The sequence below is a fragment of the Cervus canadensis genome, chromosome 12 (assembly GCF_019320065.1).
Source record: "Cervus canadensis isolate Bull #8, Minnesota chromosome 12, ASM1932006v1, whole genome shotgun sequence".
Taxonomy (NCBI): Eukaryota; Metazoa; Chordata; class Mammalia; order Artiodactyla; family Cervidae; genus Cervus; species Cervus canadensis.
Window position 1 is genome coordinate 43,453,704 of NC_057397.1, and position 19,594 is coordinate 43,473,297.

General features: G+C 43.2%; 1 protein-coding gene across 3 annotated transcripts in view; it reads left to right on the plus strand.

Moving 5' to 3' along the window:
* Positions 1-1,506: 1,506 nt before the first annotated feature.
* SAMD12 (sterile alpha motif domain containing 12) overlaps positions 1,507-19,594 on the plus strand; it is a 430,213-nt gene continuing 412,125 nt past the window's right edge. For 2 of the 3 annotated variants that reach the window (XM_043483219.1, XM_043483221.1), the window contains exon 1: positions 1,528-1,658. In XM_043483219.1, coding sequence (XP_043339154.1) covers positions 1,646-1,658 — 13 coding nt within the window. In that variant the 5' untranslated portion in view covers positions 1,528-1,645. Of the gene's footprint in view, positions 1,659-19,594 lie in introns of all 3 variants that reach the window. The other variant, XM_043483220.1, reaches the window with a different exon arrangement.

The following is a 19,594-nucleotide window of genomic DNA, read 5'->3' on the forward strand; positions in this document are numbered from 1 at the left end:
CTGAACAGGACTCTCTCTACTGTATCAAGGATGGAAGGCTTGGATTTGACTTGAATACAGCTATGATCTCAGAGTTAAAAAGTATCACCAAGAGCATTTACTGCTTACAGACAGGTATTTTTAAAAGTGCCCAGACACAACCATGTTACCCAATAGGAGGACAAAGCATATACTCAGTGACCATAAAACCAGGCGTGCACGTACACACCCAGAAACAAAAATGCTCAGTTAAAAAAAAAAAAAATTATGACCAAGAGGGACAAAGAAAATCTAAGTAGTCATCATGACAGGAAGAATCAGATCCTTGTATTTCCTTATTTTCCAGAGTAATTAAAAATTAAATATAGGGCTGGGGCAGATCATCTAGGGGCTGGGAGGAAGCAGTGCCATATGCAATTCTGAGCTCAAGGCCTTTTCTCTTATTTCAAACTTTATTTATTTATTTTTTAAATTTTGTATTGGGGTATAGCCGATTAACAATGAGCCTTTAAAAATCTTACTGGAGTCCTGAGTCAGATTGGTTCCCAAGGCCATTCCCTTACCTCTGCCAGCGATAAATGCATCTGTATTTTCACATGCAGGGGAAAGAAAAAAGTCTGGAAACTTCATTTTTATCAGTATTTACCAACTCTGGAATTTGTCCCCCGCGTGATTCTTCTTCCTGTCCCCTTATCGCACTCCAGCACCTCCAGTCTGGGCACACGTGCGTAAGTTGAAAGAACGCACTAGATGGTTTTAATTACTAGACTAGCAACAGACTGCCAAGGGGCTCCCAGGCCAGCCAAGCTGAAAGCCTCCACTCTTGGAATCTAAGTAGTTTCCAACATCTGACAAGCTCAGGTGGAATCCTGGTTCCTAGATTTTGTTCCTAATAACCCCTTGGGGAGATGCCTGTTCGGAATTCTCAAGCCATCTCCCATCCCTTCGCTGCTTAGCCATCTGAACCACCTGGAGGATCAGAACAACAGTCATACTATCCAGCAAGACTCTCCCCAACCCACCTCCTAGGTCTTATGAGGAACAAGTTTCAACCGCACCCAGCGCAGCGGCTCTCTGGCCCAGGCGGAAAAACACACCTGGCGGGTGACTCTGATAACCTCACTAATTAGGTGGCCAAGGGGGTCAGCGACAAACCCAGAAGCTCACACCTCAAACCCCGCCGCCTCCTGCCTCCCGCAAGAGCCCTGCCAGGTGCTTACCCTCTTCTAATCGACAGGGAAGACCTCAATCACGGGTCTCTACTCCTGGCGCGGAACGAAACCCCGCGCGCGACATCTTGGGAAATGTAGTCCCCGCCTCCGCGGGGTCCCCGGGTTCGACCATGAGACCCCCCACCCAGAGAGATTTCTCTGCTTGCGTCCGATGAAACCCGAGCTGCCAGCCCATGTGGGGGCGGGGCCGCCCCCCCACGGAGGACTCGGGGTGCTCTCTCTGGTCGGTGGGAAGAGAGGAAACTACAGTCCCCAGGCTGCTCTGCGCCGAGCCGGGAGCCGGCAGCCTCGCTTTGCGTGACCGCGGCAGGTTGGTCCTGGAGCAGATGAGCGCAGAATATTTAGGCGAAAACGCGAGGAGGGGGTGGGATCGCGGGGCAGGAGGAGTATCTCCGCCAAGAAAATTATGCATGCGTTAGGGGAGCTCTGAGAGAATGGCTGTGGAAGGTAAGGGACGCTTGGGCATTTTAAGCTCCCTCTTAACGCGCGCACCCCAAAACACACATCCCCGCTGAAGCTTGGGGAACCTGGGGAGGAAGGAAAGGGGGTGGTGGCGAGCGGGCCCTTTCCTCTTAACACCTCTTCTTGGCACTCACCTGAGCCACGGAAGGCCAGTGGGCGCTTTATTCTGTTGCTTTAGAAAGACAAGTAGATTGCGCAGGACTCTAGGGTTGTAGGCGAAGAGAGTCCCTAATGCGAAACGATGTGCTGGAAATGGGGGGAAAGCCTGAGAGGTCGCCTTGAGATTGCAGCCCCGAGGTGCCCTTTTTGATGCTCCCCACCTCCCGCCCCATACACCGGAGCCAGCTCCTTGGCCTCGCGGCTGGTAGATGCTCGCTTTGCCCACCCCCGCTCCCCACGCCTGCACGTGGGAGAGGACCCTCACCAGGTGCGTCATGGGGAAGCATGGACTGCTATTGGGTCGAGGGCCCCACGTCGTGTGTACCCAGAAGCGACAGCAATGGATGTACCCAGAGGGTGGACGTGGTCCTACACCTGCTTCTGTTCATACAACCCTCCCGAGGCTGGCAGAGTTTACAGAAACAGTCGGGATGAGGGCAATCAACCTCTTCGATTGGGGTGAATCCTCCTCTTTGAAGCCCACCTTCTTCTTTCCTCATATAATTTTGGCCTTTGGCTTTACAGTGCGGGCTCTATGATCCTGCTTCCTTTGAACTTCCCGGTTGAATGCCGGGATGGACGGTTTGTATGGAATCCCAAGTTTTCATTCAGATTCTCTCACCTTGGAAGACTGGCTTTTTCGCTGAGGGTGGTTTCTGGGGGAAAGTATGTGGGCCAGAGGGGTTTATGATGCTGCACTAGTAGCCAAACTGTGCCTGAATGATAAAGTGAAATGAGCATGAGACTGAAGGGCAGCATCCGTTCATCTCCAGAATTATGGTTCCTGAGTGTGGCTCAGGTCGTAGAGGAAATGGGTGTTGGAAAGAGGGCATGCTTGCCAGCTGTGGCAGGCTCCTTGCCAAGGGGAAATGAGCCTGCTCCTTGGAGGCCGGAGGCAAGAAGAAACCATGAGAGCTTACTGGCGTCTTTCTCCCCTCCCCACCCCAGGTGACAGCAACTGAGCTACTCTGACTCTTGTTAGAGTACTCTTGTTAATTACTTAGCAACTTGAAGGAGCAACAACTCTGCTCCTGTAATCGACTTCCATTAACTTGGAAGACTTGCTTTTGGGCTGTCTGAGGTTTGAAGATTTCCCCAGCTGGGCACTTCTATCTACCTACCTTTAATGCATATATTTGGCTTTTAAATTATTTATAGAATTATGTTTTTATATATATACATATATATGATCCTCTGGAGAAGGAAATGACAACCCACTCCATCCAGTATTCTTGCCTGGGAAAATCCCATGGGCAGAGGAGCCTGGTGTGCTACAGTCCATGGGGTCACAAAGAGTTGCACAACTTAGCTTCTAAATAACAACAAATCATATATGTGACTTTGAAAAAATAACCAGCTTTCTTTTCCCAGCAAATGTAATAGTAGAGTGAGAATCTGACTTTTTGCATTATTACAGTTGATGGTAACTGAGACAAGACTTTAGATGAAAAAAAAAGAAAAAAACAACCAAGATAAAGTTCACTGAGCTGAGGCCAAGGGCAAGCTGACCTACTGGCACCCTCTCTACTTCACCCCTGAGATGACATGATATCTTCTCTTTCCCACTCTTCTGTGTCCTCAAGTGACGGGCACTCCCACTGGTTACCAGTCCAGGGTGTACTTGAAAACAATTTCCTGCTTGCTGGAAGAAGTATAGAATTAGTCATATTTCTTGTCTGATGGGTTGTTATACCAGTGAAGCCAGACCTTACAAAAACAAAGGCTTTGAAAGGAAGTATGCCTGGACTGTGGAGAGCTTATTTTATTTTCTAGTGGCTTGTTTGGTTAAAGTGGCTGTCTAGTAAACAGGAGATCCTGAGCTGGAATCACAATGAGGCTTCGACTTGAAGAATAAAGGGAATGTTTTAAACTTTGGCTGCAAATATTCCTGTCTCTGGTCTTTACAAAGGCGGGCTTCTTGGTTTGAACTTGGCCCTTCCTGGCTACTCTCATTGGTCTCTCAAGGTGCAGGGTAAACTCCTCTGGGAACTTGTCTTAGCCCTCCTTTCCCTCTGGCTTCTGAGCGGTTCACCCAGTCTGGGGCAAGTGCCTCTAGCATTCTGTTCCCTTAAGCACCTGTGCTTCCATCCATCCTAACACTTGCCTTACTTCATGTCTCTCACTGGACTCTAGTGAAACTGCAACCCCTTAAGAGTGGAGACCATATGATTTTGACATTGTACTCCCAGTCTATAGTATACTACCTGACCCGTGATAGGCATTCAATAAATGCTCGTGAAATCCATGGTGCGTTTGTAACTGACTACCTAAGGATGCATGGGACTTTCTTAGGATTTCTGAGAGGTTTGAAGGTAGGGAGGCTTTTAAAGGAAGTGCCCCCTCTCTTTAGTCTTCTGATGCTCAAAGACTCTTCTAGAGCAGTGGTTTTCATCTGAGAGGGATATTTCTGCCTAGGGCGTGTTTGTGATAATGCAGAGTCTGGCTTGATGTTTTGTGTCCATGGGCCAGCAATGTTAAATGTCCTGCTGTGCATGGCCTTTTCATACAAAATTCCCAACCCCAAACCAGGGAACAACCAGTTTCCCCAAGCTCACTGAGAAAGGAATTTCACCAGTGGGAATGGTATAGGAAATATACTACATGTTACTTAACATCTGAGATTTCGTTTCTGCATCTGGAAAAAATAGGCAGTCTACTGTTTAGGTCCTACTAAAGTTGTGAGTATTAAATAAAAAGAAAAGGGCTTATTAAGGGTACCCAGAAGGTGGATTCTCTGTAACTGTTATTTGTACTACCATCCTTCTTTCAAAAAGCAATACTGTTTGGAACCTGTTTTCTACCCTGAATTTTCACTTATTCATGTCAGTTTTTGTAATTAGTAACAAATTAGAAGTTTTTTTTTTTCTTGCAGTGTGTAACCTGTTTTCTTAAGTAAGCTTGAACTTGTAAAAGTGTTAAGAGCAAGTGGGTGGCTCATTCATTTTGCTGAACCTGTAACATTGAGTTTACATTGAAAATGAGATGCCGTTTGTGTATTTTATGGCTATCCTGAGTTAAGTTTTCTTTGAATTAATTACACCATCCTAGGTGTAGTCCCTAACCTGGTTATGATCCGAGTCTTATACCTGTGGGCAACTTAAAGCTGTGCTTTCCAGCCACAGAATGTGTTGTGGTCTGCATTCAGATTGAGTGTATTGGCATCCATTTTCTTCTTAAAAACATGTTGTAAGAAATTACTCCATTAAGCTAGAGAACTAGGACCTCTAGAAAGGAGGTAGCCTGCAGAAACCAAGAGTAATCCATTCTCCATGGAGACTGTGAAGACAGTTGTATCCATTGAGACACTTTCCTAACACGAGTTATAGGCAGAGGGAAAAAGTAGTTTCATCTGGCATAGTGTTGTATCCACCTGTGTATTCCAAGATTGGTACCTGACACTTTGGAGGACCTTAGTAACTTTTTCTTGAGTGAAGTATTGGGTTAGCCCAAAAATTAATTCAGGTTTTTCCATACAGCATTATGGAAAAAAATGAACACGCTTTTTGGCCAACCCAATATAAATGCTTCAGAGCAAAAGAAAACTTTTCCTACCTTGGTCCCCATTTCCTCTCCCTGCATCATCCTCAGCTGTATAAGAAAAATGGAATGGAGAAATACTATATATAGTGTTTCTATTCCAGATCTAATAGAATAATAGTTCCTGTCCCATGGCAGAAAGATGAATCCCAATATTCACCACCCCTCCAGAAAGATTTCCATTAGAAGACTGCGTGCTGTAAATGACATTGGGCTAGGGAATCTGCATTTTCCATCTAAAATGAACAAGCTAACTTATCAGATAGCCTCTGATTAGTCATTCATTGCTCACATTCTATAGTTTTTCTCCTGTGAAAGAGTAACAAAACTGCCCATCACCAAAATAGTGTAAGGATAAGTAATCCTAACAGTGCCTGGAGAAAGAGGAAGAAACAAGATAGTTGGAATCTCGTGGCAAAGAGAAGCTGTCATGAAAAGTGACTCTGTACCCTGCTGGCCTTCAGAACTGAGTCACAATCACAATGGGAGATAAAGACATAGTCTTGATTAGAAGGGTACAGGAGTTATTTTTTTATTCTTTTTCTAACTTTGGGCTGGGTGGTAAAGTGGATTTGCTAATACTGCATCCCAGCAGCGAGTTTACCCCTTATGGGAGCACCTGTCTCTGTGACATTGGCAGCCTGGACTGCAGAGAGGAGATGGGCTCCTTCAGCAAGAGAGAGAGAGAAAGGCCCCAACTACAGATGCCTTGCTCCCTTTCACAGGCTTGCATGTGTCTACTTGTCTTCTCGCCAGAGGAGAGCCCATCGAGAGCGGAGAGAAACCAGCAGTGCCCTCCTCTTGGATTGTCCCCCATGGCACAGGAATCAAGGAGGAAAATGGCTCTCTGGGTGCTAGCCCACCTCCAGTTTTTCTAGCTGCATTTCCATGTGGGGAACATGGTTTTTGTGCACTTCTCCTTGGTGGGGCTTTTTGCCTGACCCATGATAGACTCTCCGTGAGGTTGGGTGAATGAATGAGTGAGTCAGTGAATGAGTGGCAGACTGAATGAATGGGTAAGCTTATGGGTGCATCTGATTTCTGCAGTAGGCCCCGCGTTCTCCCCAAGGAGAACCCTCAGCTGTGTTCATCTGCAGAAGTGGACGTTGTAAAGGCAGTGGAGCCATCAGCCTGCTTCCCTTGTGACTGCACAGCATCCCGGAGTCAGTGTTCAGCTACTTCCTACCCGAGTCTCCTGCATTTCACTTTTCACCAAGGGTCTTTTTTAAATATCTATTTTGTTCTGTATCCCACAAGATCAGATTTTGCTGCAGCAGCAGCTTAACCAGTTAATCTGTTTTAGGACTTGAGAGTGATGAATGGGAGCCCATCATGGAAAGCTCCTGTGAGTGACTGTGCATGAAGGAGAGGTGGGGCCCTTAGCCTGACTTCCTGCCACTCCCAGCTCTTCTCCTGATCTCTAACTGGTTGGACAGGACTTCCGTCTAATCCTGCTCTTACCTGGCCCTGCCCTTGCTAATTCCTTTCAGTCCACCCTTCTTTCTTTTCTGTCTCGCTGTGGTTTTAGGCCAGAAGGAACCAGGGCTGGTGCTAAGGTAAAGACATGTGGGCTGTGTGATAACATGTAGCCAGTGTAGCTGGGTTCCATCCACATGCTGAGTGAGTCAGGAGGGGCAGCCAGGGATCCAAAGCCTGTTCCCTGGGGAGTGAGCATCAGACATTGTACATTTGGTGCCTTAGGAGAAAGAGGAGAAAATTGCAAACTCTCTTTCTCTGGCATTGGGCATTTGCTGTTAATAAACTGGAGAACATTGCCTGTGTGCAAGGAACTCTACTAGATTTGGGGGGGAGTCCATAAAGAAGAAAGCTTAGCCTTCCCCTGTGTCCACTTGGCTGGAGACAGATTCAGATGAAAGCTGAATGATATAAGTGCTAAATAAAAGTACAAGCAACATAACGTGGGAGGTCTGAGAACAGACAGAGCATTTAGCTCAGAGTTGGACGGGATGGGATGACCTAACCAAGGGGACCGCCTTTGAATGAGCTTTGGAGCACAATAGTCATGAGTAGGGGATGGGGGAAGGACAGAGAACAGAGGGCTGTGAGTGGGACGTGTGTTCCCCAATGGTGTTCCCCCCACCAAGTTCTAGTGTTGTGGCTGTTTAGCCCTCTATGGGCAGGGTAGTGAACGGGCATGCGCCTGGCGTGTCTGGTACATTCCTTTTCCTATGGGCTGCATTATCCGCTTGGCCAGACCTCCAGCATTCCCCGCAGCCCAGTTGGACCTTGCCTGTCGTCTTTTTGTCACAAGAGTGAGCTAGGAAAACTGCCCTCCTGATTCCTCCCCAATTTTCTGATGTGGATGTCACAGCACTACCAGCTCAGAGCTGGCTCATGAGAGCACACTTGGCTATATTTAGTCTGATTCTTCTAAAGTGTGGGTGCAAGAAGCTGCTCGTATAGCTTGCCTCCCAAGGGAAGAGCACACAGGGGTGGCGGTTGTTGGGTGACAGGGGGCCGCCTCACTGCTTTCTCTTTGCAGCCTTTTCCCCAGGGCACCTGGTGCTAGGAGGAACCAGCTGGCAATTTCAGTTCCTTTGTTCCTCAGCTGCTATTGATGCTCTGGAAGGTGTTTGGTGCTATTCTGTCCAGAAGTCATTTTTCTAGCCCAGTGGTATTACTGTGTCTGTATACTAGCTGCTAATGAAGGAATGCAGATCCTCAGAGTTGGAATAAGACCAACAAAATATAATAGGTAAAATAAAAGCCATCCTCACTTTTAAGTGTAGTATTTGATTTTATTCATTATGTGATTCCCTGACATGAGGTTAACAGCAGGAAGTAAAAGTGATCATAATTGTTGTTGTTCAGTCACTAAGTCATGTCTGACTCTTTCTGACCCCATGGACTGCACCACACTAGGCTTCCCTGTCCTTCTCTATCCTCCCTGAGTTTCCTCATAATATGAATGTGTTTATTTACTAAAGACTCAATACTTAATCTCTCTCCACCAAAAATTTACTTTCCACTCAACGCCCACAATTTTGTAGGTCGGGCTCTCTTACTCTGATAATTGCTCAGTTATACAATTGTGCATGCAAATTGACTGCAAAGAGAAATTTCGGATCATGCAAAAGAGGAAGAAAATTCATGGACTCTATGAAAGTAACATTGGAAAACTGACAGAATGAGACAGCTGTGACCCAATTAAGATTTGGCTTAGTTAGGCCAGGTAACCATTAAACAAGAGAAAATTGACCTACGATGCTGATTTGGTAGAAACCAAGAAAAGAATTAGACCAGGTAAGGATTAAGAGAAGTCTCTGGTGAAAAATGATGCCCTGAAATACTTTGGGGAGAAAATGATCTCCTTTATAAATGGGCTATGAAAAGTCAAACATAAAATGAAGAATGTTTTGTCCTGCAGACATAAATCTTGTTAGAGGAGCTATATAACAAAAAAATTTGATTTTTTTTTTTCTAAGAATTAACAGATACTTGAAATTTTAATCTAAGTTGGTTAAACTGGAGATAAACATCTCCATTTCTCCAAGTATCATTCAAACTGTTTCACTCTTAATTTTTGAAACTTGAGTCTGTATTTCCTTCCCTCTCTGTTCTACATTAGTACTTTAAAAAGTTTAAAGTTCAGATTATTTAGGTATAATTTACATTCAGTAAAATTTACCTTTTGAAGTTCTTTGAGTTTTGACAAACATATACAATTTATTCAGTCTTGTAACCATGAAGAAAATCAAATTCAATTCCTATACCCAGAAAAGATTTCTTGTTCCCTTTAGTTACACTTTGTTCAGTCTCTGGTAAACATACTGTTATGAGTTGTCTTTATACTTTTGCCTTTTCCAGAAGGTTATATAAAATATCATATACTATGATAAAATGATATCATATGCTATGTTGCCATTTGATTCTGAATTCTTTCATTTAGTATAATGCATTTGAAATTCATCATTCAGTCCTTTTAATTGGTGAATAGCAAGCATTCCATTGAATGGATGTACCACAGTTTATTCACCAATTATGTTTAGATTGTTTCCAGTTTGTGGTAATTATGAATAAATGACTGTTAGTAGCTGCATACAGGTTTTTGTGTAAACATAGTTATTTCTCTTATATGAATAGCTCAGAGTGGAATTTGAGTCAGTGTGTGTTTTAATTTTATAAGAAACTGCCAAACTGTTCTCTAGAGTTACTGTCTCATATGTATTTTTCTTAATTTGGATTTTTTTCTCTTATTAATCATCTGCTCATAATGAGGACCTCACAAGAATAAGAGAATTACATTAATGGGGACAATTAGAAAGAAAGAGTTTTCCAGAAGTGAGTTCCCTGAGCTATATTATGGAAGAACATGCAAGTAAAGCAATGGCACATATGTATCTTGGTTTCCAGGTTAGTCCAGACTTCAAGGATGGATTTGGCCTGGAAACATCACTGGTTTTACATCCAAAAGAAAGCTGTTAAATTCCCTTTATAATTAAAAGTAACAGGAGTTTGCCATTAAGTTCTGGATATTGATTTTTTGTTTTGTTTTGGTGGTGGTTATTGTGGAAAACCAGATAAGGAATGCAGCCCAGATGAGGGAGGGCTTCCCTTTGGAGGAAAATTGGGGAAGGACATGCTTGAGAGGCCATAGATGAGTTGAACTGGAGCAGGAAAATTTTACCTCCTATCCCTGGAAGGAATTGGTCTTGCCTGCCAAGGGGAGTTGCTGGTGGAGCCAAGGACTCCATTTTATGAAGCCTGAGAAAAGGTTAATTGATTCAATCTCTAGTGATTTAAATTTTAAGTGTGACTGTGTGTGATCTGATTGAAAATTGGGTCTTCATTAGCTCTCCCTTTATACAGTGGGAGCAGTGCTTGATTCACCTGCAAAGACCAGATTTTGCTCAGCCACAAATTAGATGGAGGGCTTTATCATGGAATTGCTTCCAAGTGCAAAACAAGGTTTTGGAGTTATAATTTGGGTATGGATGCATTAGGATTTTCAGAATTTCCCAGTGGTCTTTGGAGTATTTGAGTTTGGGATAGCCCAGAATTTGTATGATACATGGTTGCCTTAATGCAGTGCTACCGTGTTGGAGGTTGTAAAATGTCAGTTTAGGGTTTTTGTGTTTGTTTTTGAGAAGGTGCCTGTGCATTACATAGAGGTGAAAATATAATATTAACCAGACTTCAGTAGATGAACATTGCACTTAATTTTGTTTAGAATTGCTTATTTTCCCCATGATGCCAGTGGTTTATAGCTGGAGGGAAGAGAGCAACCAGTAGCCAAGAAATGGACATTCACCTCCTGGTCTTGGCTGAGTCATCACCCTTTTTTTCCTTCCATCTCTGAGATTAGAACCAGGTGTGTGTCAGTACTTTGTGATGCCTTAGCTTTTGCTTTCTGTTTGTTTTCTGCTCTGCGTTAACTTAACCACAATGTAAAAAAAAAAAAAAAAATCTGCCTGAATAAACTATAGGATTGCCCTTTGGTGTTAAGGCATCTTGGAAATTTAGGCGAGTATAGCATTTACTTCCTATAGCTTAGAAGTGAAATATTCTTCATTTTATGCTCGCAGATGTTTATTGAGCATCCAGTGTATGCAAGTCTCTAGCAGAATTTGATTTATAGTCCTGTAATACTGTGGATAAGCTTAGGAAAAACAAGTGTTCTGAAGACAGATCTGCTTAGGTAGTGTTTCCTTAGTGATGAGATTCTTCTGGGGCACTTGTTGATAACATCCATGTTCCTCCTCTCCTCCCTTGGATGGTATGTTTTTGAGTCAGAAATGTAACTCGGTAAAGAATCTGCCTGCAATGCAGAAGACTTGGGTTTGATTCCTGGGTCAGGAAGATCCCCTGGAGAAGGAAATGGCAACCCACCCCAGTATTCTTGTCTGGAGAATCCCATGGAGAGAGGAGCCTGGTGGGCTACAGTCCATAGGGTTGCAAAGAGTTGGACACTACTTAGCAACTGAACCACCACCAATACCGTGGATAAGCTTAGGAAAAGCAGGTGTTCTGAAGACTGATCTGCTTAGGTAGTGTTTCCTTAGTAATGAGATTCCCCTGGGGCACTTGATAACATCCACGTTCCTCCTCTCCTCCCTTGGATGGTATTTTTTGAGTCAGAAATGGGGCCTTGAATCTAACACATGGCCTGAGTCATTCTTAATAAGTATATTTGGAGATGCTGGTATGGGGGCAAGATTCTTAGTCTAAGATCAGAAGAGGGGACTGAAGGTCTCATGGAATCCTTGACCCCCTTAAACCATATGCACAATATGTATATGGACTTTGTATTTTTCATGGCAAGGGGGACTGGGGCTGTCATTCTGTTCTCCAGGGAATAAAGATGAATGTGGTCTTCTTTAGAACAGCCATTTGACTTTTTAAAAATATATTCTGATAAATCTCTAATGCCAACAACTATGTCTGGCACATAGAAAGCATACAACTATTTGTTTAGTAAACAAGAATATTAACATCTTTTCATTAGTTACCACCGGTTACTAAGCCAGCCTCTTGATGGCCCTTCTCCAGACGTTGTTGTTGTTCAGTTGCATAGTCTTGTCTGACTCTGTGACCCATGGACTGTAGCACACAGGCTTTCCTGTCTTTGCCATCTCCTGGGTTTGCTCAAACTCATATCCATTGAGTCGGTGATGCCATCCAACCATCTCATCCTCTGTCACCCCCTTCTGCCTTCAATCTTTCCCAGCATCAGGGTCTTTCCCAATGAGTTAGTTCTTTGCATCAGATGACCAAAGTATTGGAGCTTCAGCATCAGTCCTTCCAGTGAGTATTCAGGGTTGATTTCCCTTAGGATTTATTGTTCTCCTTGCTGTCCAAAGGACTCTCAAGAGTCTTCTCCAGACATTAGTTTTCATAATGCAATGAGATAGTTGATTCCCCAGCCCATAGCTGAGAGACTTTAGATCCAGAGAAGATAAGTAATTTCTCCAAGGCCACACAGCTAATTGGTGGTGCGACTGGGCTTTGTTACCAACTTTGCCATGTTCCAGTGAAAGTAAAAGTCGCTCAGTTGTGTCTGACTCTTTGCAACCCCATGGACTATGTAGTCCATGGAATTCTCCAGGCCTGAATACTGGAGGGGTAGCTGTTCCTTCTCCAGGGGATCTTCCTGACCCAGGAATCGAACCCAGGTCTCCTGCATTGCAGGCGGATTCTTTACCAACTGAGCTACCAGGGAAGCTACCAGGGAAGCTGTGTTGCTTTCTGGTTTTGTTTCAGTTTGGTAGTTTGGCTCTACTTTACTAGCTGTTTGTTGGAAATGTTGATCATTTAAGGGAAAGAATAAAACAGTGTAATAAACAAAAAATTGCTCTACAGTAGGGAAGACTCTTCCAGGTTTTTAGATCAAATCTCTAATAAGATATTTATCTTGATCTCGGCTCTCTGCACTTTAGTTTCCCCCTGTGTAAGAGCCTGAGGTCTTTGGGTTTTTGTTGCTGCTGTTTATCCCTGTGGGTTTTCATATTCACTTATGTACCCAGCACAAATGAGTTATTTGGATAATAAACATTCATTGTGCACTTGTGATAAACTCAGCTCTGTGAACAGCACTCACCGGGTGATATAAAAGAATGGAAGGCCACCAACCTTTCCCTCATGGGGCTTATGGTTGCTTCAGATTCAAGACTTGGTTTGTGAATGTATCTTAATAAAAAAAAAAAAAAAGAAGATATGGACTTGGGCAAAGTGAGCAGTGTAGAGGGCTCTGCTTTCAATCAGAGGGAGCCGCCATGCCCACAGCAATGGTCCTCTCACTGCCCTTGACTCCCCAGAAGATGTTCTCAAAGGGTGTTTTTTTGTTTTGTTGTTTGTGTTTTTAAGACTTAACTTCTATGGAAAATTTGATCACAGCCTGGAGAAACTGAAAAACCAAGGAAGCTAAAGTAATCAGATAAGGGAAAAGAAAGGAATGGAGGAACAGATGTGAGAAACATTTCAGAGTGGGGGCGCAGGGAAGAATAGGATTTGAGATTGTGTAGTTATGGGGTGTGGCAGCCACATAGTTGCTCCCAACTCTTCGGGGACACTCGACTGCCAGTAAAATCAAAGCCAAGCTCCTTAGCAGTCAGGGACTTTTCCAGACTGTCACTGCCCCCCTGCTTCAGGCTGATCTCCACTCTTTCCCCTTAGGAACCTTCCCTGATACTCGAGGGGCCCAGGGATCATATGTGTGCTGATTTACAGTGCATGCTGACTCCCTACCATATTCTTTATGCTGGTCTCCCCACCTGGAAGCTCCTCCTTCCATGTGTTCACTTTGCACATCCTTCTATGTGCATGTCTAAGGCAAGAGAGTAGGTGGGTAAGTCAGGGAGATTTCATGTGTGACGAGCAGGATCACCAGTACCAGCAGTTTAAGGGATAGAGTGAGGAAGAGGAGGCTGAAGGAGATGGGAAGAAGCAGCCAGTGGAAGGAGGGGTACCATTTCAGAGTGGAGAGTCTCAGCATCACGTGATGAACTAAGACAGCCAATGAGACATGTGCTGGGAAGTACCCAGTGGTTTGGTAAAAATTTAAGGTATTCTGATGAAATGGGGAGGCAAATCCACATTATAATACTTTGGGGGTGTTGAGGAAGCTACTCCTGATGCAAATGTATCATCAAGAAATGGAAAGAAGAGGTGTGAAAGTGGAAAGGAAAGGAGTTGTGGAAAAGGAGTAGTTATGGAAAGGGAGAGATCAAGGTCAAGGGAGCTGTAAATATTGTGAGAAGTTGGAAGAAGGAAAACAGGGGGTCTCATGTAGGTGGGAAGCAGTTCAGAGCAAGATATATATATTTTTTAAGCTATGAAATATTTGAGAGTGTTTCTAGATTGTGTGTGAATTGACCCAGTGGAGAGGGAGATTTTGAAGATACAAAGGATAAAAGGGGTAACCTTTAGAGCAAGGGCCATCAGCACCAGCAAGAATTTAGCTGTATTATGTCTTGGAGAAGGTGTTCTTTCTGGAAAGGGTGGTCGGTACAGGTAATAAATGTTATAACTATAAAATAAAACACATGACTATTAAAAATATTACTACCTATACTGTGATAGGCACTGTTCTAAACTTATACGTTAATTCATTAACCTTCACATGAATCTTGTGAGGTAGGTACCATCATCATCCCTATTTACAAATAACAAAAGAGGTGCAGAGATGTTAAGTGACTTGCTTGTGGTCACTCACCTAGTTCTTGGTAAAGCTAGAATTTGATTAAAAACAGAAGATGTTTGTGACTTCCATGGAGGTCCAGTGGATAAGACTTCACCTTCTAATGCAGGGGGTGCAGGTTTGATTCCTGGTCAGGGAGCTAAGCTCCCACATGCCTCGCAGCCAAAAAAACCAAACCCTAAAACAGAAGCAATATTGTAACAAATTCAATAACGACTTTAAGAATGGTCCACATCAAAAAAAAAAAAAGGCTTAAAAAGACGTTCATCCCATTTCCTAGTTAGGACACTGTGGGGAATACTGGATTCAGACATTATCATCAGAATTTTTTTAAATTATGAGACTATTAAATGATCACCTACTAATATACTGTTATGTCAGTTATATCAATGAAAAATTTTTAAAGGATGACCTCTAAGGACATCCACTGACATTGTCAGTGGGTCAGTGACAATTTCTTGCCTGAGTTTATTTTGTAATAACTAACTCCAGGTAGGACAAGCATGGAATCGAGGACTTTGAATTCTCAAATGTTGAGGGGGATACTTTTCAGAACATGAGTCCTCTTCTGGAGAGGTTAGGCTTTGTGGGGGTAGGAGGAGGGTGCTTGCCTGTGGAACAGGGGTTGGGTGTACAGGCCAGCCAGTACCACAAGGGTACCCTCATTCTACAGCCTGGTTTCAGGGTTTCAGGAAAATAACAGCAAGTAGAAGTGGTGTCAGAAAAGTGAAAAGAAAAAAGGTGAAATGATGCTGAAAATAAACTTGGCCAACTGTACGGTTTTGCCGAGACGGGAACATCATCTCCATTTCCTTCCATCTCCTGCCTCTTTTCTGCTTTTAAAGGCCTTAAGATTTAGGTTTTCAGGGTGCTGAGGTCATTGTCCCTGATTCTAATGATAAGGGAGAGTGATTTTCCCCAGCTAATGTTCCGTCTATTGCTCGCTAAGTGCCTCTCTACAACCCCACAAAGCTCCTGCCTCCCTCTGACCTGCTTTGCCTGGCCCGGGTTTCTTAACTGAAATTCAATCACTTGGCTTTGGCACCCACACGTTTGCTGGGGCTCACCCCAAGGCCGTCATCATTGCAACCCTACCGCCCTGGCTTGCCTTCCCAGGTACAGCCTCTCATTAGAGCCACAGCTGACCTATTGGCAGCTGGACCAGGCACTCGTGTTCCCGTTTCATAAATTAGGATGTGAAGGCTCTCTTGCCCAGGGTCACATAACTCATTAGTGAGAGAGCTCAGATTTAGAGCTCGCTGTCTCAAGTCTTTTTTATTCTGGCTTCTGTGATTGCTGCCATGATTTGGAAGAGATGGTACAGTGCCTACTTTGAAGTGGAATACTCTAAAAGGGAGCAAGGATTTTCTTCAATTATGAGTGAAGGCAGGCAGAATGGAGCCTGAAGTCATGGACTTCCCTGGAGGCCTCTAATCCTTAGCTCAAGTGATAAGTTTCTCTTTCTCTCTCCTAGTATTTTATTGATTCTCTGTAATTGTATCTTCTAAATAGTCATATGGAAGTAATATTTAAACAAACACTTTTCAGGTATGAAAATTTTTCTATGGTAAATCCATAGAAAGAAAAAATGTGAAAACAAATAAGAAACTACGAATAACAATAGTTAATATTTATTAGGCACTTGCTGATATTAGCAGCTGGGACTGCTTCTCAGCCAACATACACTGGTACAGCTGTTATTGGCTGTTGATAGACTGGGACTTTCCTGATGGATTGGGGTCCAGGCCATATTGGTGGTCTTAAATACTCTGACAGTTCCCAGTAACCCTACAAGATGGTTCTTAATATTCATTTTCTACATAACAAAATTAAGGCCCAGACATATTAAATAATTTCCCCCAAATCATTGTTGTTCATTGTTCAGTCACCTGGTTGTGTCTGACTCTCTGTGACCCCATGGGCTGCAGTATGCCAGGCTGCCCTGTCCTTCTCTGTCTCCCAGAGTTTGTGCAAACTCATGTCCATTGAGTCGGTGATATCATCCAACCATCTCATCCAATGTCACCTCCTTCTACTCCTGCCCTCAATCTTTCCCAGCATCAGGGTCTTTTAAGTTGGCTGTTCACATCAGATGACCAAAATACTGGAGCTTCAGCTTCACCATTAGTCCTTCCAACTAATATTCAGGATTAATTTCCCTCAAGACTCATTGCTTTGATCTCCCTGCTGTCCAAGAGACTTTCAGGAGTCTTCTCCAGCACCACAGTTCAAAAACATCAATTCTTTGGCTCTCACAACTGTATGTGACCACTGGGAAGACCATAGCCTAGACTATACAGAACTTTCTCGGCAGAGTAATGTCTCTGCTTTTCAACACACCGTCTAGGTTTGTCATAGCTTTCGTGCCCAGAAGCAATCATCTTCTGATTTCATGGCTGCATTCACCATCCTCAGTGATTTTAGATCCCAAGAAAGAGGAAATCTGTTGCTACTTCCACCTTTTCCCCTTTTATTTGCTGTGAGGTCATGGGACCAGATGCCATGATCTTAGTTTTAAGCTAGCTCTTTCACTCTCCTTCAGCCTCATCAAGAGGCTCTTTAGTTCCTCTTCACTTTCTGCCATTAGAGTGGTATCATCCACATATCTGAGGCTGTTGGTGTTTCTCCCGTCTATCTTGATTCCAACTTGTAACTCATTCAGTCCGGCATTTCTCATGTGTGCTCAGTGTGTAGGTTAAACAAACAGGGTGACCAGCTGGTAAATGATGGATCAAGAATTCAAACCCCGATTCAGATGACTTCAGTGCCCGTTCTGTTGCTACTAAACAAGGAGGCCACCCTGATACACCCAGTAGATCACCCTGGGAGAGTTGATATTTCTTCCTTGACTTTATGTAGGTGATTGACTGTACCTGGTATAATTTTATTCTGCCCCCTTCCCTTCTTAAAAAATGTCTGAGCATGATGCTCAGTTTCATTCTCTTCAGATGCAGCACTTCTGAGGACAATGATTAGTGCTCTTGAGAGGGCAACAGATGTGTAACTGTCCACGTTTCTCAAGGTATCATCACAGCGCTAGTCCTGTAGTTTGTTGATGGTTATTGTCAAGGTCACAACCATAGAAAATACATCTTATAATGAGAGGTGTATGTGTTTCGGGCTTCTCTGGTGACTCAGATGGTAAAGAATCTACCTTAAACGCAGGAGACCCAGGTTCAATCCCTGGGTCGGGAAGATCCCCTGGAGAAGGGAATGGCTGCCCACTCCCGTATTCTTGCCTGGAGAATCCCAAGAACAGAGGAGCCTGGCGGGCTATAGTCCACATGGCATGAGAAATCTATGCAAGATGAGGACAGGATCCAAGTTAATTGTAGAACTCAGAGTTGTAACAGTTTCTTTTTGGTTATGCCTGTCAACTTCCTGTCAACTTTTATTACAGCTTAGTGATTGATGTGTAACAAGATTTTCTACCTTTTCTTCTGACGTTTCATCTTGGTCTCCTAGTCTGTCTATCTAGTTATTCCCTAATGTAATGGTCCCCAGCCTCCAGGATCTAATGCTTGTTGATCTGACCTGATGTAATAATAATAGAAATAAAGGACACAATAAATGTAATGCACTCGAATCATCTGGAAACCATCCCCCCAACCCCAGTCTGTGGAAAAATTGCCTTTCAAAAAAGCAGTCCCTGGTGCCAAAAAGGTTGAGGACCACTGCCCTAATGTCTCATTGATATTTTCTTGTTTATACTCTGGAGGATGTTCAGCCATTTTTATTCTTAACGTTCTAAAATCTTTGATCATGTGAACATTCAGAATCACTGTTATTTTTATATTCAGCTACTACTTCACTGGGTCCTCCAAGTGCTGCATGAATGCTCAGTCTTGTCCAGCTCTTTGCCATCCCATGGACAAAGAGTCCAGGCTCTTCTGTCCATGGGATTTTCCAGGCAGGAATGCTGGAGTGGGTTGCCATTTCGTCCTCCAGGGGATCTTCTCGACCCAGGGATCAAGCCCACGTTTCCTGCATTGAAGGCAGATTCCTTACCACTGAGTCACCTGGGAAGCCCTCTAAGTGTTAGATATTTGTAAATTAGGGTTACATTTTCAGATAATGAGACATGCCCTTTTTTTTTTTAATAAATGAGTATAGACAGATATTCTCTACCATTTATTGAGGGTTTACTGTACAAGGATTGTGGCTTGTAACCATTTTTTATAATGCCTGCTACAATATATGTATTCCCATTTTGCGTATAAGGAAGCAAGCTTTGGTTAAGTATTTGTTTGAGGCTACTTAATAAAAGAAACTGAGAATGAAGCCTGGATATGTATTATGTTTAAGAACATCATAGTGTCAATTCTTTGAGTACTTCCTATGTGCAAGGAAGTGTAGTAAGCACTTTATAAACTTGAGATTTTATTTTTATTAGTTTTGTGAGCTTAATTTCAAGATGAGTTATTTTCTTTAAAAAATGACTTAAAATGAGGTATCATTTTCTTAATGTCCTGTAAACTTATCACTAATTCCAAACAAAAATTTGTTTGTTAAAGCTCTTCTCAATACATCCATATGGTATTCTGTCAATCTCTTCTCACTGAAGAACAGTTTCCCCAAAGAATTCTGGTTTGCTTTAAGCAAGTCGATCTCTAGATCTTTAGCGCTGTCGTGTTTGCATTTCCTTCCGCCAGTCTCCTTGGGTTGCCTTTCTTGGTGTCTGTGTTATATTCCCTCTTCCAGGGCCCTAGATCTCCTACTTTGCTTCCACGTTCTTTTTGATGGACCCCATCCCCCTGTTACCTCCTGAGGAAAGGTACATGGGAAGCATACTTTTGAGAACTTCATATCTGATAAAGGTGTGTGTTCTACCCTTGTATCTAATTGATAAATTGATTAGACGTTTAAAAATAAGTTGAAAATTGCCTTCCCTCACAATTTTGAAGCCTCTAATATCTTCTAGTTTCCAGTCCTGGTTTTGAGAAATAGGAAGTCTTTCCATTCTTGATCATTGGTATGAAATATACATTTCTTTGAAATTATTAAATCTTCTGTTTCTAGTGCTGAGAAACTTGATGAGAATATGCTTTGGTGTGAGTCTATTTTTATC